General features: G+C 40.7%; 1 protein-coding gene across 11 annotated transcripts in view; it reads left to right on the forward strand.

The window, feature by feature from the left end:
* Positions 1–24,810, forward strand: part of SH3TC2 (SH3 domain and tetratricopeptide repeats 2) — a 209,878-nt gene that overhangs the window by 59,163 nt on the left and 125,905 nt on the right. The window contains exon 17 of one of the 11 annotated variants that reach the window (XM_055285669.2): positions 1,236–24,439. The exons of 9 other annotated variants lie outside the window; for them this stretch is intronic. In XM_055285669.2, coding sequence (XP_055141644.1) covers positions 1,236–1,427 — 192 coding nt within the window. In that variant the 3' untranslated portion in view covers positions 1,428–24,439. Of the gene's footprint in view, positions 1–1,235; positions 24,440–24,810 lie in introns of those variants that run through there. One more of the 11 variants, XM_063643225.1, reaches the window with a different exon arrangement.

Genomic DNA, 24,810 nt, shown 5'->3' on the forward strand with positions numbered 1-24,810 from the left:
AGCTGGAACCACAGGTGCACGCCACCACACCTGGCTAATTTTTGTATTTTTTGTAAAAATGGGTTTTCGTCATGTTGCCTGTCTCAAACTGCTGGACTCAAGCAATCTGCCAGCCTCGGCCTCCCAAAATGGTGGGATTACAGGTGTAGTAGGCCATTATGCCCACCCCAGAACTTCTTGTTTTTTTGGTGACTTCTAGAGTTGTGTTGGTTGCAAGTCTCTGTTACAACTCTGACTCTCAAACTGTGTCCCTAAGTTTGGCTTTCTTTTACTAGAGGTCCCTGTCCCCTATAGCACAACCCTTAATCTCTTAATATAGTGGCTTCTGAGTCACTCTTGTGTTTGGCCCCCAGGGACCTCAGGGCAGCTCTGCTGTCCTTTTCTTATTTGCCAGCCTTTGCTTCTGGCCTGAATTAATTACTGACTTACGAGGGTTAAAATGGAAACCAGGCAACCTTTTTGAGTCTCACCCAAAGAAGCATCTGTTTCTCATCTTTACCATGTAGGGAAGGCCAGGGGGTAGTGAAGCACCCTCTAGCCATCTTGCTTCTGCCCCACATCTCCCAGTAGGTGGTTCAGGGATAAAGTGTGTGATCTGATCATGTCAACCAGGAACTCCACGGATTGTAAAGGGAAAAACTCAGTTCAAACTTCCTTAAGCAAAAAAGGCAACTTACTGGCTCAAAGAATGTGAAAGCTGAGCTACAGATGTAACTGCAGATAGCTCTGGATCCTGTTTCTCAATCGTCATCAGAGACTTCCCCACCTCTCATTGTATTCCTTGACTCTGTATGTTTCTACTTTGCTTTGTTTCTTGGCCTTTTCCCTTTCTAGCTACTGGCAGGTTCAAGTCCACCTCTGAACCTGCCACTTCAGAGGGACTATTTTCCTTATTGAGACACAGTGGAAAGTCCCAGGGAGTGGCAGATGTAGGCCAAGTTTGGGTCATGTGCACATCCTTGAAGCACTGTGTCCAGGGCAATGGCTGAGCCTCAGTAAGGGACCACCTCTGTGCCTAGAGTGCAGGGCACTGGGATTCGCAATACCCCAAGGACCACAGTGGAGGGAGAGAGGAGCTCCCTAAGGACTCAGGAGATGGGAATTGGATATTGGGCAAACAAACAAACAAACAAACAAACAACAAAAAAAACTAGAGTGGCCAGCACAGCCTCCTAGCCTGTCCTGGAAGTGTTTGCTAATGCTGTCTCTTCTTTGCCCCCATACCACGGGGTTAGGATGCCCATGATGCCACTGAGTACTTCCTTCTGGCCCTGGCAGCAGCGGTCCTGCTGGGTGACGAAGAGCTTCAGGACACCATTAGGAGCAGGCTGGACAACATCTGCCAGAGCCCCCTGTGGCACAGCAGGCCCTCCGGGTGCTCCTCAGAGAGGGCGCGGTGGCTGAGTGGCGGTGGCCTGGCCCTCTGAGGAAAGCTGTCCTGTCTCTGGACATTTGGCATGGCCAGACTCTGACCCCACTGCCCTAGGCTCTTAAATACTCATTGGGAGGGTCCGAGTCATTACCTGGCTTAGTCCCCTCATTTTACAACAAGAAGAATGAAGTCCAGAAGGAGAGGGGCTCATTGCAGGCCACAGAAAGATTTGATGGTGCAACGATGAGAATTCCTGGTTCCAGGCTTTGCATCTGGAGCCTTTACCAGTTGACCATTGCCTTCCACACAAACAGCCTCTGAAAAGCACTTTCTCCATACATAATTCTGGAGAAGATGAGGAATCTTGCCCTCCAGGAACCTTCCTTCCTCCTGCAGTGAGGAAATCAGTCACTGCACTGGTGCAAAGACAAGCAGATTGGAATTTGTGCTCTTCACCGATTTTCTCAGGGAAAGACCCCTTCCCCTTGCCAGCAGAGGAGCCTGTAGTTTTTCCATTTCTTTCTTCAGAACCAAAGTATGTATCACTTCTCATGCTCACAGGGATTGACAGGAGAGAATTCACCAGGATCTTAGCTCAAAAGACACAGCCTCAGAAAGGCCAGATGGATTGCGCGAAACCTGACTTGGATTCACCGTCTTTGTCCTGCCATAAGGCTGTGCTACCATATAACCTCCCAGAAGCTCCAGGGAAGCTTTCCAAGAACCAAGGCTTGAAAATTGAATGTTAAGAAAATTATGACATAAATTACATATAAATAGTGTATATGATTAAATATTGTCCAGTTACATTTACACACACATTTTATCTCATCCACAATGGGGACAGATGAGATGGAGGACTTGAAGGATGGGTGAGAATACCAATACATGTCATTTTTTTTTTTTGAGACAGCATCTCCTCTGTTGCCCAGGCTGGAGTTCAGTGGTACAGTCAGGGCTTACTGCAACCTCAGATCCCGGGGCTCAAATGATCATCCAGTGTCAACCTCCTGAGTAGCTGGAACTACAGGCATGTGCCACCACACCCAACTACAAGGCATCTTATTGATTTCAGGGCAACTGCTTTACAAAGCATCTCTATTAATGACCTATCACTGCAGAGCACACTGAGTGGCCTAAAACACTTATAGTCTCATGGTTTCTGAAGGGCAGGAATCCAAGCATGACTTAGCTGAGCCCTCTGGCTTAGGGTGGTTAACAGGCTGCAATCAGCCAGGGCTGCAGTTATTTCAACTTCAACTAGAGAAGGATGGGCTTCTAAGCTCACCCACACAGTTGTTGTTAGGAGTCAGTTTTTTGCTAGCTGTTGGCCAGAGGCTTCCTGCAGCCACTTGCCACATGGGCCTCTCCACAGGGCAGTCACAACATGGTACCATTGCTTCACTAGAGGGAGCAAACAAAAGGAGCAAGAACCAGAGTGAGCAAGAGAAAAGGGAGTCACTCTCTTTCTGTAACCTAGTCACAGAAGTGACATCTCCTTAGTCTTGCCTATTCAATTCATAATGTGAGTCACTAGGTCCAGCTCCCACAAGAGGCGGGTGTTTACCAGCAGCTTGAATACCAGACGGTGAGGAATCACTGGGGATCATTTCAGAAGTGACCTACCACAGTATCTGAGTTCTTTGATAATAAAATCAGGAATTCTCTAATTTCAGCAAACTGAAAATATGGTCCACTAACCGGCAGCATCAGCATCACCTGTGAGATTGTTTGAAATGAAAATCTGCGGCCCCACCTATGATCTCTGAATCAGAATCTCTGGATCCCAGAACCCTGACTCGTCCAAGCTTTCCTGGTGATTTTAATGCACCCTAAAGTATGGGAAGCACCACTGCAGGGCAAAAGCCCTCAGATAGTGTGCATAACTATTACCTGGTGAGGTTGTTGAACATGAACTTCTTGGTTTCTATCTCTAATAATTCTGATTCAGTAGATCTGGGATGTATCCCAGGAACATGCATTTTTAGAAAGAACTGAAGCAAGCCTGATGCAGGTGGTTCACCCTTGCTCCTTGTGTGAATCACAAGGATACCAGCCATAATTCCCTGCGTCTGATGCCCATCAGCTTAGCTTTTATTATCAGACCATCTGCTCTTAATTTCTAGCTTCTTGGGCTAATCAGATGATTGGTTGTTTGGCAGGGTGAGATGGGAGTGGTGAGTTGAGCCGCCATTGCATCTTCTAGTCATCAAGGTTGTCTAGCATTGGCACATATTTTCTCTTAGAGATGTGGTTGGTTGTCAAAAGGCTGTCTACTCTAGAGAGTATTCTCCAGGAAGGAGAAGCTTCCAATTGTCTAATTAGTAAAGTTATCCAATCCACTATCATGCAGAATAGATGCGGTTTTGCCCCCACCACAAGCTGTAAAAGCCCCAAGCTGGGAGGGATGTTGTGGTTGAGGGTATTCAGTCTAATCTCCCATGCATAGACCTTTCAACAACATTCCTGGGAGACAGTCAGGGGCACACACATTCCAGAACAGTTACATATCGTGTATATGAAGAAGGTTCACACAGTCCTGGAAACCATGCCACTGGCCATTCCCCATCTGACTCAGGTTACATATCCCCTCCCTTTTCCCGCTGACCATTCACTCTCCTCTGGCCAGATTTCTTTCTGTTTCTCTGAAAGAGCGGTTCCCATAACTGCCCAAGGCTTTTGATATTGGCCGGTGGGTGAAGAGAACAGAGGGATGTTACTATACTTAATTTGATTCTTCCTCTCCCCAGCAGCCACATCTGTCCTTGGCTTCCATTGAGCTTTATAATCAATTGAAACTTCTGTGTCTTCTGACTTGAATTTCTGTTTGGACAGATCTTTCTCAATTGCTGGAAATATGCGTATGCATTTGCATATGCATACACATACACACACATATGTGAAGAGCATTGTTTCTATCCATGTTACATTTCATTGGAAATTTTAGCTAAAATTTCCCAGTTCTGTGCACTTTGATTTACCTCTAAATCTGATGAATTTACCTGTAACCAGGTCAGTTATAAAAATGTTTAGCATGTTTCCAAAGACAAGGGTAAGACTATTTTTTTAAAATAAGAAAAACATTGTGCTATATAATTGCAATTACTACATTCTATATGTAAATCGCTTGCTAAAACTCTTTTAAAAAGTGTTTAAAAATTTCATTTTTAAAATGTGGGCCAACTATTCCCTTTGGAAACATGTTGATGCTGTCTTTTTTTCATGATCCACAGAGAGTAAAGTGGTGATTGGATCTGGTCTCTACTTAAACATTTAAAAAAATAAGTGTATCATAGCCAAACATGATCTAGTTACCCTCTTTATTCTAATTGTTCCCTCAAATCTTGTATGGGCTGTGTGGCTGCTGGCTCCTTACATCTAATCTAAATAAAGAACAAGGAGGGCATTGCAACATTGTGGAAAACCTTGTAACATGTTTTCTCAGCTTTCAGGTATACTAGTTCCCTGTCCAACAGTATTAACATTCTGAAATCTAATATTGCTTTTGTCCTTTTCTTATTTGCTTTTCCATTATTTTAAGATGCTTTTATATTGTGCGTGTGTATATATATGTATGTGTGTGTGTGTTCATTTTCTTCCTCTTTGTAAATATAATGCACCCCATTTGGCAGAAGTTTATTTGAGAAAGGGAATATGCAGGAATGGAGGGTGTTAGGGTGAGGGATCAGGAAGCCTGTCACTAAAGGGAACCTGTGTTTTGGTCTTGATTTTGATATTAAATTGCAGTGCGACCTTGGGCAAGTCACTTAACCTCTACACATCTCAGATATTTGTCCTCTGATAAAAGAACCTCACCTCTGGGTTTTTCAGCAGTGCTATTTTTATACTGTATGAACAGGATAAGAAATAGTATTGGAGAGATGAAATAATATATTTTTATAGCCCAATTATATTCTCTTATTTTTACAGGTGAGTAAACTGAGGAACAGAAGGGTAACTTCCTCCCAGACACATTGGTAGTTAGTGGCAAAGACAGTGGTACTTGAGGCAGGGGTCTCATGACTCAAGGACTTAGTTGCACAAATGACAGGATTTCTGCTGTTCAGGGCTTCCTTCACAGTTGTATGTATATATGTACACGTGTGTGTATGTATGCATGCATTTATCACGATATGCACCAAAGAGCCTTTACAAAACATTTTCTAAATTGATTTACTTCTTTTACTCATATTAACTTATTTTTGTAAAGGATGACCAGTCTATATAGAAGAAAAACTTGTATTGTTTTCCATAAACCGAATTCTGTAAATAATGGCAAATACAATGAAAATAAAACAATGCATTAACTTCAAGCTAGGTCCTGTTGCTCTTTGCAAGCACCCAGCCTAGGCCTTATCTGGCATTGTTTGAAAACAGAGAGATTAATAAGTGGCAGAGAGTGTAGATGACAGACTAGCAATAACCACTTTTTCCTTGCACACTCAGAGAAATGGAGTAAGCAGGGAAGAGGACTGAGCTTCTTCCGATGAGGGTCAGTGTCATTCAATGCCAGGTTTGGGCACACATTTCAGGGAAGTGGGGATTCAGCTGGGTGACAGGAAAGGGGCGAATTATATATTATGTAATATGATTCAGTATCAGAAGCATTGTGATTGGAGTTAATTACAGGATGTTACGGGCACTGAGGGGAAGGGATTTTACCCAGACAGGGTTATGGGCATCAGGAAGGGCTTTCTGGAGGATGTGATATCCAAACTGAGTTCTGAAAGGGAGACTTACTTGATTCTAACTGCAGACCAGCAGGTTGGTATTGACAGACAGTGCATGTGTCAAGCAAAGGTCCAGAGGGTGGACAGGGGTTGATGTTTTCTGAGAACAGCTCACTGTGAGTGCAGTGAGGCTGGAACAGATTCAGGGAAGCAAAGAGGGTTTGGATTCTACCTGGAGGTTGAGGGAAGGGTATAGAAGGATTATAAGCAGTTGAAGGAAACATGGTCAGATTTGTGCTTTAGAAAGATGATTCTAGAAGCAGCATGAGACTAGATTAGGCAGCAGTGGAGAAGGTAGAAAACACATTAGGACTTGGCTATTGCAACAAAACACTCCAGCCTTGATTCAGATTATCGCCGGTTTTCCCCACTAATGTTCTCCTTCTGATCCCACATTGGATTTAGTTGCCATATTTCCCTATGCATCTCTGGTCTATGACAGTTTCTGCCTTGCCTTGTTTTTCATGACCTTGTCAGTTTTGGTCTCTTTTCCTCTTTTAATTGCTGCCATTGAGATGCGTGGACAAGGGGCAAAGAAGGAAGAAATTCAAGGGAATGGGCTCTGCACTCACTCAGGTGACAGCTCAGGTGGGAGCAATGGAATGTGTTTTGGAGTTGGACATACTCGGGTTAGAATCTGTTTCTTACTAGCTATGTGACCTTCTGCAAATTAATTAACTTCCCTGAGCCCAGGGCTATCAGAATTATATCAGACTTATTTATGTCATAGACAAGGAAATGGCTAAAGGAAATCCATCTTTGGGGGCATATAAGCCTTGACATTGAGAAGTGCAGCCAAACCTAGAGGTGTGGCCGGGCACCCTGGTCCTGCATTCAGGGACACTTGGGTCTGAAGCTCTTTCTCCTTTTCATCACGGAGTGACCTGAGCAACTTACTTTGCCTCTTTAAGCTTCAATTATTCCTCTGCTCAGACTTTTAATTGAGACGAGATGTATGGATGGCTTGGTATGAATATCAATTGATGGTAGCTGTCACAATGAAGCAGAACTGAGTAGATTCTTAATAAGCACATCTATTCCTGGGCCCAACACCGTTAAGTGGGAGGGCGTGTATGTTAGGGGTGGTCTTTGCTACTGGGCCTTTCACTTGGTGGTCTTCCCTCTTTGGTGGGACAGCATATATTTCCTGATACGTACCCCCTCACTCTCCCAACTCTGTCTGATTATTCTAGAACTCAGGGGACTTGAGGATGGAGGCTGCTGGAAGTGCTGGCTCTGGGAATGTGCACTTTGTTCACCCTCCTCTAAGGGGTGTCTTCTCCCCAAAGAAGCAGAGACAAGTGACTGCTTAGGGGGTGGAGATTCTCCCCAGCTGCCATGGTGCAGGATCAAGGATAACATGTGTTGCCAGGACTGCACAATGGGGCTGCTTGGCTTGGCTTCCCAGTAGAGACTGAGAGGCAGGTGAGAGGGAAGGATGCTGTGCTTTCAAAACGATTTCAAAGGTGAGAACCCAGCTGCCACTTCTAGTGCTGCCTTTGACTTCTTATCCAGGGCATCACACTAGCTTGAGGGATGAGACTCTTTGAGGTGAGTTTCCAGACAGGGTAGGTGAGAGGATGGTTGAAGTCACGCGGTTAATGAGAAGACAGGCTAATCGATTGCTGTCCTTTTCTGTGAGAAATCCAGGAGTTCCAGTAGGGGGCAGTGATGCCTTCCTAAGTAGTATATCATTGGTAAAGAATGTATTTAATATTAATAGTTCTGAATCAGACTAGGGTAGTGGCTTTCAAATCCTTTGTTGTTGTTGTTGTTGTTGTTGTGGCCCACGGTAAGAAATGCATTTTATATTGTATCCTTGTGTGCATATGTTTGTGCATATGCAACAACGTAGAGAAATGCACTCTGATACATTCTGTTCTGTTCTATTCTATTCATTTTTAAAAACATTCTATTCTATTTAAAAATATCAAATTTATGACCCACCAAATGAATTTCTCATTCATTAACCTGTAGTTTAAAAAGTGCTGACCTGGAGGGTGGTCTCTAAAAAAGTGCAGGAGGGCTCTAGCCTTTGTTCTTTTCTATGTATTATTTGATGGATACCTTACTTCTTTTTGAGACCAGAGAATGTGTACATCTCAAAATAAAAATAATAGTTGAGGTTGACTGTGTTTTATGCATTAAGTCCCATGCAAAACATTTGTGATGACTCTCATGTAATCACACAACATTTTGGTGTAGTTACTATTATTTTTATCTCCACTGAGGTTTAGAGAATTGATGTGGCTTGTCTAAGTCCACAGTTAGTGGTGATTGAGGTGAGATTTGAACTCATGTCCTCTGATGCTGGAGCTAGGAAATGAAGCCATTATATTATATTGTGTTTCTGTCAGGTAACACATCTCTGAGAGAAATGCTATCACTAAAATGATCATGAATAGGAGCATTAGATTAAAACTTGTTTCATCAGCCTGAAATACTGGGCTGAAATCAACACAATGATTCTGGTGTAATTGAATCAATCAAAATTAGTTACTTTAGAACAGGATTGGAGAGAACTGACTTTCCAGGAGGCCTTGAAAAAAAAATACTGGTGTTATTGTTGACCACAGTCAGGTAACTTAGCCTAGAAAAAAAGAGAGACTGTATTTCCCAAATGGAAAATAGAAGGAGGAACAGAAAGCTTTGACCTATAGTAGTGATTGGTCAAAACAAATTATAAGATCTGTAAGTTATGTTTTGAAGAAGATTCCAGGTTGGGAGTGAGGTGAATGAGGGAAACTTGCAAGAGACTCCAGAGCCAATCATAGAAGACTATGGACACCTGAGGAAGGGAAGCAGCCAGGTGGAGTTTCGTGGGTCTCACCCATCATAGTACCCGTAGCTCCAATGGTGGTAGCAGAAGGAAGATCATGAACATGAGAGAATAGCCTACTTTTGACATCATGGAAAAAGCTATTGGGAACATCCTTCTCCTCCAAATATGTGTTGCAAAACAAATAGCCTGAGAAGAGCCAGTGTTCATGTACAGATGCTTTGTTTCTTATGCATAAATGTTGGTAGTAGCACTTTTTTACTCACTTAGTATTCAGGAATGCTTAATTATCTACTTCCCTAACCTTCCATTTTACTGTATTTTTATTTAGGGTCACACATTTTACCATTATCTATGAAAAGGATTTTGAAAATAGATACCTCGCTTCTGTCTTTTATTTTAACCTTTCAAATCTAGCGGACCATATTTAAACATGATCTGTATGACTCTTAACTACTTGATCTTCCTTGCATGGGCCAAATATGTGTGAAGGTGACTTTTTTTTGTTATTGAACTTTCTTGCACATAGAGAACTTCTGATGTTTGTTCATCTGGGGATATATCTGACATCTACTTCATAGAGACATTCATAGGAATGCCCCCGAAATCTTTGAACATTGTACCAGACAGCAAGCAGTGACAATGGCTACATCTGCTTTCCTCCTCAGGGGAGCTGCCGTGGGCTAGGCTGAAATAACAGCTGCATGGTAATCCTGGTGACCAAAAAGCTACTTATTCATAAAACAAAACAAAACTAACTTTTGTCTGTTCTAGAACATGTAGCTTTGGGGCTCTAGTGGGTGGAGGGAAAGGATAGCAAACAGAAAGATTACTTGGAGGATTTTCATTTCCGGTTGCTTTACAGTCCTAAGAGCTTATATAAACTGATATTCTGATCCTCTTCCAAGTCCTGTGGCATTCTTTTCTTTCTTTCCAAGTTGTGTAAAGTCCATCTGTCTGTTTCTCTCTCTCTCTCTCTGTCTCTCTCTCTCTCTCTCTCTTATTTAGGCAAGGTCTCACTCTGTTGCCCAGGCTGGAGTGCAGTGGTGTGGCCATGGTTCACTGCAGCCTCGGCCTTCTAGACTCAGGTGCTCAGATGATCCTCCCACTTAAGCCTCCTGAGTAGCTGGGACTACAGGCATGTACAACCACACCCAGCTAATTTTTTTTTGGTAGTTTTTGTAGAGATGGATTTTCACCATGTTGCCCATGCTAGTCTCAAACTCTTGGGCTCAAATCATCCAACCACCTCAGCCTCCCAAAGTGCTGGGCTAACAGGTGTGAGCCACGGCGCCCAGCCAGTTTGTCTCTTTTTTCTTTTTCCTCATGTCCTTAGCATCTCCCTTTTGCTTGTACTCATTTGTCCCTGTACTTTTCCTTCAAAGGACTTATCATAGTTTAAAAGTGTATTTTATGTGAGTATGTTTTTTTTTTTTTTAATAATTCATGTGTACCACCTAGATCAGAAGTTCCATGAAAACAGGAATCTTATTTGGGTCACTCAGCTCTGTATTTCCAGAGCCCAGCCCAGTGTCTGATGCATGGCAGGCTCTCAATAAAGATTTGTTGAATGGGTGAATAAAAAAATAAAGGAATGAAATGTTGGACTTGGGTTTTGACCTTTACGGAGAAAGTTTTAAAACTATAATATAACTACTTATTGCTCATGAGTGATTGAGAAATCAGGTAATAGGGCTTAACCTCTTTGAACTCATTTCTTCACATGTGTTACATGAATAATTATACAATGCAATTACTTCTTGCAGGTAGGAGAAATGAAGAGAAGTCAATGATATAATAAGAGTATAACCTTTAGTACAGTGTTTGAGGTATAAGTGCAGCAGGTATTCAGCAAAAGTTTATTGAGAATAATAAGCATAATTTTTGTTCGTTTGGAATAAGTTGCTATAGATGTGGTAGGTCTTTTCTTAATTTTCAAACAGATAGTAGTTTGACCAGGGATAATCATGGTCTTTTACTGAAGCTGTAATGATCACTGTGCTAAGTAATTTACCCACAGTATAGGATTTGATCCTCCAAATGATCCTCCAAAGAAGGTGACCTTATCGCCCCTTTTCGGGTGATGGAATCAAGGTTTAAAGTACTTCAGATGTTTGCAGAGATTCACAACCAGTTTTGTCTGACCTGAAAAATCAGTGCTTTACATAATTATGTAATTCTTGTTACACGTTTTCTCTTTCAGAACTTAGGATCTTCAAGATAAATATTTCTCTTTTGAACATTTGAATGTTTCCTTTGTCTTAAGGAGGAGGGATGATAGAAAATCTAGGGGGCAGGGACCTTGGCTTATATAAGCCTTATTGCACCAAATACCACAGGAAATCCCTTCAGTGATGAATGTTCTATGGAATAAAGAGCCAGGGGTTAGGCAGTACCTTTGAGGTATTTTGAGGCCTGAGTGGTTCAGAGTATTGTTTCAGAATCCCAAGTCTCTTTCCTTGGGAAATCATAAGTTCATGGTATTGTGGGATGTGGATAAAAAGTTCATCCTTGCCCTTGAGTATCTGTCAGTCTGTTTGGGGGAGATTGGATGCATATATGCAAAGCACTAGGAAGAAAAGTCTGAGTTTAGCTCCTTTGGGACAGAGGAGGCAGACGGTTATCCATCTATTCATCCATCTATTCATCTCTCCATCCATCCATCCATTCATCCATTCATCCATTCATCCATTCATCCATCCATCCATTCATCCATTCATCCATCCATCCATCCTTCCATCCATCCATTCATTTATCCAACCAGACAATTAACCAACCAACCAACCAACCAACCAACCAACCAACCAACCAACCAACCAACCATCTAACCACCCAACCACCCACATACCCAACCAACGAATCAACCAACTAACCAATATTCAACACCTCTTATGTGCTAAACTCACAATCCAGTGAGCAAGATAATGACAGTCCCTGTCTTCATAAGTCCTATGGGCTCCAGGGCAAGTCAGAGTCCTCTGATAAACTTACCTATTATTCTTACCATCACAGCTTAGATTTGAACACTTATACCTCAAACACTGTACTAAAGGTTATACTCTTATTATATCATTGACTTCTCTTCATTTCTCCTACCTGCAAGAAGTAATTGCATTGTATAATTATTCATGTAACACATGTGAAGAAATGAGTTCAAAGAGGTTAAGAGATTAATTCTTACCCAAAGTCCTGTAGATAGAGAGTGGCAGCGTCAGGACACCAGTCCAAGCCTTATCTATATTGCAAGTATTGCATAAAACCTCAGCTGAAATTTTGATAAATTTTATGGAACTTAAGCTAGATAGATCTTGTTCACCTGAACATCCTGTCTGGGATGCATGGTAGTACCACTGAACAGCTCCACTGCTTATCAAATGTGTGATCTCAGGCAAGTTGTTAACCTCTTGGTGCTTCATGTTCATCATTGGCAAATGGAGATGATAATAGTACTTATCTCATGGGATTGTTGTGTGGATCAAATGTGTAAATATATATAAAGTGCCTGGCCCATGTTATATCAGTGTTGGCTATTATTGTTATTGTGTTGACAGACGTTTCAGAAGAGTACTTGTTTGGCGAAGAAGTTAATGAACTCTTCTTTGTTGAACTTGTGGGGTTAAGGCATGCTTAGAGGAATGTAATCTGGGCTAGATGCTTGGCTATTCAAGTGAGCATGTGACAGTGATGGTCTCAGTCTGCCTCCCTTGTCAGAGCATCATCTGTAAATGATTACCTCCATCACTTACCAAGCACAGTCACAGGAAGTTGTGACCTCCCTTTATTGGAGCTGTCATTTTGAACCTATGTGTAGTCTGGCAGACATTTTGACCTCCGTGATTTATTGCTGAGGGTGTTTTGACTCCATGCTTGTAAGTACAACATTAAAAACCCAATAATAGCTGAATTTTTGCTTACTCAATCATTTTTACTCCAAGATAAATGTTCAATACAGAGCAGTTAAACAATTTCTACCTTTTTCCATCTTCTTTTTTATTTTATCAAAATCATTTTATGGAGATTAATTCTTTTGCATTTGGAATTTTACAACGATGGCTTGTAATTTATCGACAATAATTTATTTGGGTCAAATTTTAGCTTCTGCCACTGTGAATTTTCCATTGTAGTTTTATTTCTAGTAAGTCAAATTTTCCTGGTTTAAATTTGATTGATTTGAATTTTATTGGGATAATTTGATTCCCCTGTGAATGTTTGCTCATTAACACATTCTTTGTGTAGGTTAGCTGTTGTCAGTTTTATTTTGAACTGATTATTTCAATCAAAACACTGAGGGACAAATGCCTAATCACCTTAAGTGTCTATAGAAGCCAGGAGTGAGGCTAGGTAAAGGCAGCCCAGACCAGATCTAAATGAAACGCTGTGGGCTAAGTTTTCATTCACAGAAGATGGGCAGAGTGGCAGATCAGGGGTAACTATCAATGATACAAACTTCAAAGAAATGACGAGATACAGAGGCCCAAGGTTAAAGTCAATGATATATGTGAAGCATGATGATTTTCCAAACCATACCCAAACCCTATGAGCTGTGCATGTTATATCCAGCAGTTTAATCCTGGAAGACTCTTGGTGCATATTGCAGGGATGAGTTAGCTCAGTGTGATGTAGTCAAAGAGCAGTGAGATTGGGTTCAGGTGATCTGGGGTCTGAACCCAGTTCTGTCACTCCTTGTGTATACCGGGACAAGTCCATTTCCCACTTGAGGTCTCAGTTTTACCAACTGTCAAAAGATTGCTCTAAAAGTTCATAGACCCCTTCGAAAATCTGAAAAAAAAAAAAAAAAAAAAAAAAAACCCTGTGAAATCTCTTCTTGGAATTATGTACACACACCCATATTTACACATACTTTCAAAGGGCTCATGGACCCTTTAATGCACGCCCAAGGATGATGAGTTAAAAACCTCAGCCTCTGTAATCTGTCAGGACCTGTCCAGGGTTGACATGCTAGGGCTTAGGTAGGTGTTATATATGTATCCTCCAGGTGATGCCTGAGAACTGACACACACACTGCTTATGGATAAAAATGGAGACATCCAGAAAAGTAGGATCTGGAACCCTTTGTATGCATTGTTGGTTTCTTAGTGTTTTCATTAATATTATGAATGGTTAAGAGCATAAACCTTGGGATTATGCTACCTGGGTAGAAATCCCCACTCTGTGCATGATCTTAGGCAAGGCAATTAACCATTCTGGGCCTCCATTTCTGCATCTGTAATATGGAAGTATTAATGATAACAACTTCATAGGGCTGTTGGATGAAACAGCTAAATGTTCAATTGTTACCTCTTATTACCTCGTGATTGAATTCATGTTCTGATAATTTTATGTCATACAAAGTGGCAGCTGGTGGGCTTTGGAGACCCTCTAGCTCAGCTCTGTTGTTATTATATGAAAGGTGAACCAGAAAAGGGAAAGCCTTACCCATGGTCACCCAACACACGTTAGGGTTGCTCTCTGACACTCGCCTTAGACACTAGGAAAGTTGAGCCACCATGACATCATCAGCATACTAGCTTCCAGTGCAAGAGGAGGCTCACCTCCATGGATAAAGTCCCATGTGACGATCTGCCATATTTGTAGAGTTCTCTGACACCAGCTGTTTCTGTTGTGAGTATAGAGTGATTCAGGGCAGGCTGGGCACCAGTGAGTATGATTTCTACAAAAGCAGTTTGCAAGAGCCTCTCATTTTACCTGGAAATTAGTCACATTGATTCTAATTACAAGGCTTTTGTGACCCCAGCTGACTGGCCACCCCTCCCAGAGCAAGCATTTCAACCACCTAGCTGCAGTGTCTGGAGACTACTTGATGTTACTACCACTAAAAGAACTGGAGCTCCTGGGGGAATCCCTTCAGACATAACCACTGTATTATCTGACAGAATGCAAAAAGCTAAGGTGGAAGCCCATTCAAGAAACTTCCAAAGACTCCTGGGTCCTGGGAAATACAGGATGAGCCCATACGGCTAAAGTTAGCTTTGTTGTTGAGGGAACCGTGGATTTTATTGCTGGTGGGATGGTTTGTGTTGCTACTCCCCACAAAGAAATTGACCCTCTTTTTCAGAGCACAGCAAGGGGTACACATTACCCTACTGAAAGCACCTTGTTTGCCCTGCTGGTTTCAGCTGCAGGAAGTACATTCTTGCAGTATATTCACTCTCACACCCAATGTGATATATGGGTAAAAGCTTTTGTATGGAGAAGAAAAAGTCCTCTACATGTGTTAATTTCTGCCCCATGTGTAGTTATTGGTCTTTTGCTGTGAATGTTCCTGGTGTTTTAAAGGGTCATATTCAACGTTTTGGGGCTTCTAAGGGATTGGGGTTTTGAAGGTCCCCTGGAAAGTGTCAACAGATGTTCAACAAGTGATCTAATTCCGGGTTTTGGGAAATGAAGTTTGTGGACTGGCTGGGACCTCAGGGCTTGGAGTCAGATAGCTTTGGGACCTTGGAGACATGACTTAACCTCTCTGGGTCTCAGTTTTCTCACCTGTCAAATGGGTTATCCTAGAACTTGCCTTATAGAATTGCTCTGAAAATTAAAAGAGATAATGTACTTAGAATACTTAACCCAGGGCCTTGCTTATTGCAAATATTTAATATATAATTGCTATTATATTTTGTATCCTGTGTACTCTGTAATAAATAACACAGCTAATGTTTACTGAGCATTTATGGTGTATAAAGTATTGGATTAAATTCTTTGAATGCATGATTTCATTTTCTATGTTCACAACAACCTCAAGGGTGGTATTATTAACATGCCCATTTTATAGGTGAGGAAACGAGGTCTTGGAGAAGTTCAGTAACTTGTTTGAGGTCCAATAGCTTGTGAGTAGCAGGGGCAGAATTTGCATTCGGTTGATCTGGTCCAAGGGTCCATGCTGTTCACCACCAAGCTGCTCTGATCTCCTTTTGCTCCTGACTTGGCTTCATCAGCATGGTTGTCTTTAGGTTAACCTGGTCTTCTCCTCAAATCCTCTCCTATGAACCACTTGGCAGCACAACATTGTGTGGGTATGTGTGTTTGTTGACAAAGGCCAGCTTGCTTATGATGGGAGGTGTGAACATTTACAGGAAACTAAGGAAACTAAGGCTCAGAGAGGCGTATATCTGTACTTCTAAAGAGTAACAGTTTGTCATCTTACTATGAATATATTTTAAATGACCAATATCCTAGTAGGAGAAAGGAACTGCAAGTGCAAGCAGAGACAGGAATAAATCAGAGAAAGAACAAAACAGAGCAGCCTAGCCCACTCCAGAGCATACCAACATGAAATCTACTTTGGGGCTATCTCAGTTTCCCTAGGATGGTTCACCTATGAGAGAAAGCAGGGAAAACTGGCTTAAGGGAGCTATATTTTGAGTGAGACGAGAGGTTGCTTGGAAATGACTCCTAGAAAAGAAGCAGCCCCCACCCCATCAAACACACACACATACACACAAACATGCACACACATGTGTATCCCCACACCCCAAGAACTCATTCTTTTCTGTTATGTATCTCATTTATCCCCAGTGCAGATGGATTGATTCATAGGGACATTTCCTAAATGTCCTGGTTGCTGTATAATTCTTCTCTTTCAGTTCATTCCAGCTGCTTCTGAGTATCAGATTGTTGAAGCTCTTGGGTCCCTGTGACTCACTCTATCCTGGGTCACTCTCCAGATCCCCTTGAATGAGTGGTTCCAGTATTCATGTTTTGGAATGATGGCATAAAATTTTATCAGACTGTCTTATTATCAGTGCAAACTGGACAATACAGAATTGTACCAACATCTGCAGCAATATACATAGGTGGTCTGAAAATGTCAACACTTTGCAATCCCCAAAACTCACATGTAAGTCCTTCCTTCAGAGTGATTTTCCAAGGTACACAGTTCTGCTGACCAAGGTATAGCTCCTGCCAAATGATTCAACAACTACAATGTGATTTGTGGATGTGAATGAATTCAGATATTTCTCAGCCATATTTATGCTGGTTAAGGTAGACCTAGGTTCAAATCTTGTCTCAAAGTGCTTAGTATCAGTGTAGCATTAACAGATCACTTTATGTTTCTGAGCTATGGCACTTTCAACTGTAAAATGGGGATAATAAATACCTATATAGCAAAGTTGTTGTAAAATTAATGAATTAATATGTCTAAAGCAGTTAGCTTTAGACGTATGGTGGCTGGAATGTAATAGGTCGTTAATAGATTATGGCTATTTTTGAAACCCATGACTTGAGCCTGTAATCTTGGAAAAAAGACTCAAAAAGGGAATTCAATGACTCCAAAAGGAACTCAAAGAAATATAAAGAAAATACGTTAAAAAACAATGACAATAACAAATTCTTCCACAATCCAAGACATTGTTTTGTGTGTGTTGTGTGTGTATATGAGTGTGTGGTTGGTGGTGGTTTTTTAATTTCCTTCATGTTTGAGCTCAGCAGGGCACAACTAGACCAGATAAGAGAAACATTTTGAGTGAGAGAAAAGGTTGCTTGGAAATGACATCTCAAATCCAAAGAAGAAAGCAAAGCGATAACCCTTGAACATTAAAGTTATGGGGATCATGTTTTTGAACCATGAGATGGAACAAGTGACATAACAAACCACCCCAAAAGTTTCTGATTTAAAACAGCTTATCATCATCTGTTGGTCTGATGGATTGACTGGGCTCACCCGGGCAATTCTTGCTTGGGTTCTCTACTGTGCTTGCAGTCCAATAGTGGCCAGAGCTGGAGTCATCGAAGGCTCCTCTGGGCTGGGCATCGAAGATGGCTTCCTCACGGGGCTGGCAGTTGATGCTTGCAGTTGGTTGGGAGCTCAGCTGGGGCTGTGATCAACTGGAGCCATGAGCCATGTCCACTCCATGTGGCTTGGCCTTCTTACAGCATGGTGGCTGAGTTCCAAGAGAGTGCATTCCAAGAGCTAGCATTCCAGGAGATTAAACCAGGAGCTGCAAAGCTTCCTGTGACCTGGCCTCAGAAGTCACACAGTGTCACATCTGCTATATTTTATTGGTTATACAAAGCCAGCCTAGAGCTGGTATAGGAGGGGATTACTCAATGGCATGAGCACTGGGAAGCCTGGTTCACTTGGGGCTATCTTGGGGACTAGATAGTAAGGCAGCTTTACAAGACCAGATAACACTCCCATCTGGGGTAGGATTTTTGGTAATGATTTTCACGTCCATGGGAGAAGGTGTAAAGATGCTTTGTTACCCACTTTTCATAAAATCTAGCTTGTTCTCTTGAATCTTCCACCACTCAACTTCTAGCCTGTGTGCATAGAGTTTTTATTACCCAGTAAGGCCAAAAGAACCCAGCCTTGTTCTTAAGACATGCAGGAAAGATATTAGGCAAGTCACCTTCTCTGTCTCCAAGTGGGCAGATGATATGACTCTCTGTCCTTGGCCAGAGGAGGTGCAACAGCATTCTCGGAACTTCCTTGTGGGTATCTGGAGAAGTGGCCAAAGTGGAGATGGCTCACCTTTAGGTGCACTCACTATGTAAGCTTACTCTGGGCCACAGAGTGGAGATTTTCAGATGAGAAGTTTCATGATCTAAAGAACACACACACACACACACACACACACACACACACACGGATTTTGAATGAGGCCTAGAGTGAGGACATGACTTGGTGAACTTCCTACACTTGTTAAGTGGTGGGAGAGTGACACAATTTTGTTCTTCTCATTCTTAATCTGATGATCTTCACTGAATCATTCCACCACACTTGTTATAAGGTTTCCCTTTGTTTCTGTAGTCATTCCTGGCACTTAGTTATTTCAGTGTTTGTACATAGTGAGACTCTCTGAAAATGCTATAGGTGAGAAACCCAGGCAAATATGTGGAAGTCTTATGGAATATGCACAAGACTGTAGATGTAAAGACCATACGGGTCTGCTGTGGGATAGAAATGTTAGCTGGAAGATCAGCCTGATCTCTCCTGAATAAGGCCTGGGAGATTTTCCACACCTTATCTCCTCAGGTTTACTTATGTACTCAATAAATAGTTGTTAGATTCCTTCTGTGTGCCTGGCACTGCCCCAGGCTCTAGCAATAGATCAATGAAAAAAACTTATAAAGTTCTTGTCCTCTTGGCACTTACAATCCAGTGAGAATATTCCTGAACATTCCCAATGGTGACAGATAGAACCAATCTTTGTTCAGGAGCAAAGACCATTGGCAAAAATGTGCTTTTTCTCCTCTCCCCACAGAGGGGTTACAGTAGTTAAAATAAAATTTAAATCAAATTAAATTTAGAAGCATTTGATTTACACATTTCTTCTAAAGTGTGAAACTAATAAGATGATTTTGGAATGGATCTAAAATAAAGAATTTCAGATTAGAGAATTAAGCACAATTAACTACCATGAAATACATTAGTTGGGGAATTAATATTTCGTTTTCCAAAAATAATTTTAGAAACAATAGCTCCCTGGCATTGAACTGGAGTCTTTGAAAACTCTGCCTCTCCTTGGAATTCTTGATATGACCTCATATTATTGCATTGTTAAATAATCTCAGCATTTTTTGGGTGTAACTGTTTTAACAAGTTAACACTTGATGCTGTTTATACAACGTGTCCCTTGGAAGAGCAAGACAGAACAGGACTGGGAGATTACAGCATGGGAATAGGATTTAGGCTTCTCACATTTGGTTGACTGAGCAATTCTTATGCTCTGATTTGGCTTATTATGATGCCTACAGGTCACCCTGACAAGTGGCTTAATAATTTGTCAAAAAAGGTATCTGTCATGTAGTCAAACCTGTTGTGTATGAATAATCTAATTGAAGTTCACTTTTAAAATGATAATTCAACAAGCATTTATTAAGAACTTATTGTGTTCTAAGCAATGTAGTTGATAGAGGTTGCTACCTTGGCAGATCTTAACTCACAAAGAGTCAGACAGCAGAAAAATGAGTGCTATGACAAAAGTAAGACAAGGAGATGTAATAGGGAGTGAGTGGGGTTACCTTGGCTTTCCAGGGCCTCCGTTTTCTCACTGTTTATCATTAAGAGCTGGGACCTAATGGAAGATCTCTAAGGTTCTTTTAGTTCTAACATTTAGTAATCACATGATTTGTGCTATTAGGTTTTAAGTACAGTCACTAGCAATGTCTGTTTTCTAATTAGCACAATATTTAATTGCTTTCTGATTTCAGATACATTTTTTTTCTCTTGTTCTTACAAAAACCCTGTGGAGATGAAGAAGCTGTAGTTTAAGACAGTTATGTAATATACCCAATTTCACATGGGCAGTAAAATAAGGCTATTAAGCAGGGCCTTAGTGAGTGAAAATTGATTATAATTGGATCAAAACAGCCCTACTTAAAGATGTTGAACTAGTGAGTTCTGATTTCCTTCTAAACACCAAGATTCTGCATTTATGTGTTTTTCAAAAATCACCCTAGAGATGATGCTCTGTAAGTCTCATGTCAGAAAAATGATCGAGTGGTATCTATAGGTTACTTTGCTCCCAGCACAGACATGAAGTCTTTTGAACCCTAATGGAGATATGATAGTGTGCCAAATCTATATAAAAATGACATTCCACACATTGAAAAAAAGAAGTGGCTATTGCTGCTGGGAATGCAAAATGAAATAGCTGTTTTGGAAAATGCTTTGGTAGTTTCTTATAAATTAAACATACACTTACAAAATGACCCAGAATTGCTACTCCTAGGTATTTATATCAAAGAAATGAAAACTTATGTATACAAAAGCCTATACACAAATGTTTAGAGTGGATTTATTCATAGTTGCCAGAAATTGGAACAACCCAATGTCTTCCAACTGGGAAATGGATAAACAAACTATGATGTATTCATACAACAGAATACTACTCAGTAATAAAAAGAAATGAACACCCAATACATGCAACAACTTGGAGTTACGTCAAATGCATTATGCTAATTAGAGGAAGTCAGACTTAAAATGCTACATACTGTATATCATCCATATGGCATTTTAAAAACTACAGGATCAGCAAACAGATCTGTGCTGTGAGTCGGAGGAAGAATTGATGAAAAAAGACACAAGAAAATTGTTTGAAGTGATGGAGCTGTTCTATATCTCGATTGTAGTAGTGATGGCATTGAATGCATTTGCCAAAACTCACAGAACTCTGTAACTAACAAAGAATGAATTATATTATGTATAAATTATACCTTCATAACAGGGTACCCTCAAACGAGTAGTAATATATTTTTGCATGTGTTTTGATTTTAAGTGCTTTGAGTGAATAGTTTTTTTTTTTTTTTCCAGAAAAGTAGCTCATTCTTATTCAGTGTTTGTTTTCTGAGGATGTCAAGTGGAGTCAGAACCAATAAAAGTTCTATCGAGAAGAGTCTCAGTTAACCAGATTAGCTTGCCCAGGTTGGTGGAACCATGAAAACCAGATTAAAAATAATAGGAGTAATCTTCCATTGCTTCGATCCCTAGGATTCACTTCCTGTCCTGTTTTAGGTACCTGTAAATGGTACCTGTAAATGGCACCTCTATAATCCATTATGCTTTTCGGCATCATTGCTCACTTTGACTATTTGCTCACTTTGGCATCATTGCTCACTTTGACTATTTGCAGATTACAAATTGTTTGAGGTCAAAGAAGTGAGTGGAGTACATAACCTTCAAGGTGAAGCAGGAAGCAGATGTCTCCTTCCGAGTATAAGTTCTCTTAGATCAGATACTGGGAGTAAATTTGTTTATGGCACCAATCACAGCATTTTGAGGGCTGGAACGCCCACTAAACATCTAAACAAATGTGGACATTTACCCTTCAGGATACATGCTGACAAATTCCTTCCTATGTGCCAACCTGAAAGACCAACCTTGGAGATATATGAAGCATTGCCCAGTCCAGAGTGAGGCAGAAGACTGAGTCAGGGGTTTTGACGTAGTCAAGGAATGCTCAATTTTCACCTTTTCCCTCTTCCTGCATACCTTCCTCATGAGTCATGAGCCCAGACAAGGCCCCAGGGTTTTTCCCAATATAGTTCTTCAGGAAGTCACTATAAGTCAAGTGGAGTTGGTATTTATATGGCATTTGTTCCTTTTAAAATGTATTTTTAATTGATAAATAATAATTGTATATATTTATAATGTATAATGAATAAACTGAAAAATTCAATAGAAAGCTTCAACAGTAGGTTCAATTAAGCAGAAGAAAGAATAAGTGAACTCAAAGACAGGACACTTGAAATTATCCAGTCGAAGGAACAAAAAGAAAAAAGAATAAAAGAAGTCTATGGGATCTATGGGAAACCACCAAGAGAACTAATATTTACATAATGCAATTTCAGAAAGAGAAGAGAGAGATAAAGGGACACAAAGCCTATCTAAAGAAATAATAGCTAAAACGTCCCAAATCTGGGAAGAGATATCACTATTCATGTACAAGAAGCTGTATGTAGGTTCTTTTCACTTTGAGAAACAGAAGGTGAAACTCAAACTGGCTTAAGTAATTTAAAAAAAATGTATTGGTTCAAGTGACTTAAAAACCACACTGGTTCCAGGAGCAGGTTGATAGTACCTCAAAGATGTCACCATCTCTTGGATGTGCTTTCCCTGTTCATTCTTAAGCTTCGTGCAGTTTCAGGGTGGTGACCAGAAGTTTACATCTTATCCCTTTCACTGGGTCTGACTGGAATAGAAAAAAGAGTGTCTTATTCCCTAGCACTTTGGACAAAAGCTCTGGACATGATGGCCATTTGTGACAGGGAAGTAGAATACCATTGTTTGACCAGCCTGGGACATCTGAATTCACAGATAGAGAACACAGACAGGGGCTAACGGGGTGCGGGGTGGGGGGAAGGAGACCCCAAAATAGGAAACTAGATTGCTGTTACTGGAAGGGGAATGTGCACTTTAGCAAGATGAAACCAATATGCAATTCAGCTCCTACATATGCAGAACTGTAAAAAAGGGAGCTGCATTTGGTTTCTTGGGACCTCCACCTGGATAAACTGAGTTCAGGGGTTCGGCATGCATCTAACAGCATGCTCCTATTGCCAGTAAATTTTTTCTTGGTGCTCCTTGCTATCTCCTTTTGTGCTGTTTTCATCCACTCAGAACCTGGTCTGTTCCCTCCGTTACCATATCTCAGGCCACAGGTGTATTCATGACACCCAAGTGCCCCTCTTCAGAGAGACAAGGTGGGAGCTTTTCAAAAGGAATTTGTGCTAAAAATAGTAAGTGGCAATTTGAAAAACAAACAAACAAACGAATGAAGCAAAGTAACAAAAAATACAATATTCAAAATGCTTTTAACAGGACATATTTTATACAGCATGTGCTTTAAGCCAAATTAAGTAAAGCCTAGCCACAGATTAGATTCCAGAAGGTGAGACTAGCAGGAGGTATTTAAAACATCTGCTAGTTCTCCCTCTTTATCCCACAGATGGGACACTGAGGCCCAGGAAAGGGAACACCTTGACATCAGCATCAATGTCAATGCCAGTGTCAATGTCAGAGCTGGGCCTGGGACCAACATCTTCTACTTCCAGACGTGATGCCTCTGCTGTGTCAATCTCCTAAAGTGATCTTTCACAAGGTCCACTGGTGTTAAAACAGTTCATTTTTTATTTTGAAAGTATTTTTAAGTAATATATATGAACAAATAATGAATTCTCATGATTCCCAAATCAAAAATTAAACAAGGAATAGCATGCCCCTATTTCCCTACCATAGGCCACATTTAAAAAAATTAGTTTCTTGTTGGGGGAGGGGAGACGGGAGGGGTAGCATTAGGAGATATACCTAATGTTAAATGACGAGTTAATGGTTGCAGCACACCAACATGGCACATATATACATATGTAACAAACCTGCACATTGTGCACATGTACCCTAAAACTTAAAGTATAATAAAGAAAAAAAAAGGAAAAAAAATTAGTTTCTTGTGTATTCTTCCAGGGATATTTTGTGTGTATAAAAACAATTCAGTAATATACTCTCCCACCATTTTAAATATTACAGCATACTATACACTCTGCTTTGTACCTTGCTTATTTCAAAATGTCTATCTTGGAAAATCTTTTATGTGACTCCACAAACGGTATCCTCATTCATTTTTACAGCTGTAAAGTATTTCCTTGCATGATGGGAATAACAGTTTATTTAGCTGGTTCTCTAGTGGTGTCAATTTGGTTATTTTTGATACTGTGCTACTATAAACAATGCTGCAATCAATAACTTTATACACATGTCATTTCATGTGATTGTGATTATATATGTAGGAAAAATTCCACAAAAGTGAAATAGCAGAATGCTAAGGGCATATGCATTTGTTGTTTTGATAGATGCTGAATTGCCCTTCATGATGGTCTTGTCAGTGTATTCTCCTACAATGCCGAGAGTGCCTTTTTCCTCAGGCCCTCCCCAACACAGCCAGTTACTAATGTTGTCTTTGAGTGTTTAATAGTAGTGAGATAGTATCTCAATGTTTTAAAATTTAAACTACAGAAATATAAAAAAAAATACGGCAATCCTGTTTCCAGAGTAATTTTTATTATCACTCAAATGATAGTAATATCTTCGCACATATTTCACCTTTTTTTCACCCCAAATTCATTATTGACATCATTCAGAACGTACAATATCTATTTCCTGAGTATTGATCAGATTTTAGGCACTGGAGATAAAGCCCTACCTACCCAAGAAAGACACATTCTCTGTCTTGTGGGGCTTATAGTCTAGTTGGAAGGCATTTAAAAATAGACTATTAGCTTAAAGAGTGTTAAGTGCTTTGAAGAGTACCACAGGATGATGTAGCAGAGGGAACTCATAAAGTGAGGTGGGGGCATGTTAGCCTGTCCCTCTGCTTCCTCCCCAAGATCTGTGATCTTTAGGAGCAAGTAGGATGAAGTGCAAAGTGAGCAGAGTGCTCTCACAAGCTTACTATTAATAGTAGTGATTTTTATTT

This window comes from Symphalangus syndactylus, chromosome 7 (assembly GCF_028878055.3).
Source record: "Symphalangus syndactylus isolate Jambi chromosome 7, NHGRI_mSymSyn1-v2.1_pri, whole genome shotgun sequence".
NCBI lineage: Eukaryota > Metazoa > Chordata > Mammalia > Primates > Hylobatidae > Symphalangus > Symphalangus syndactylus.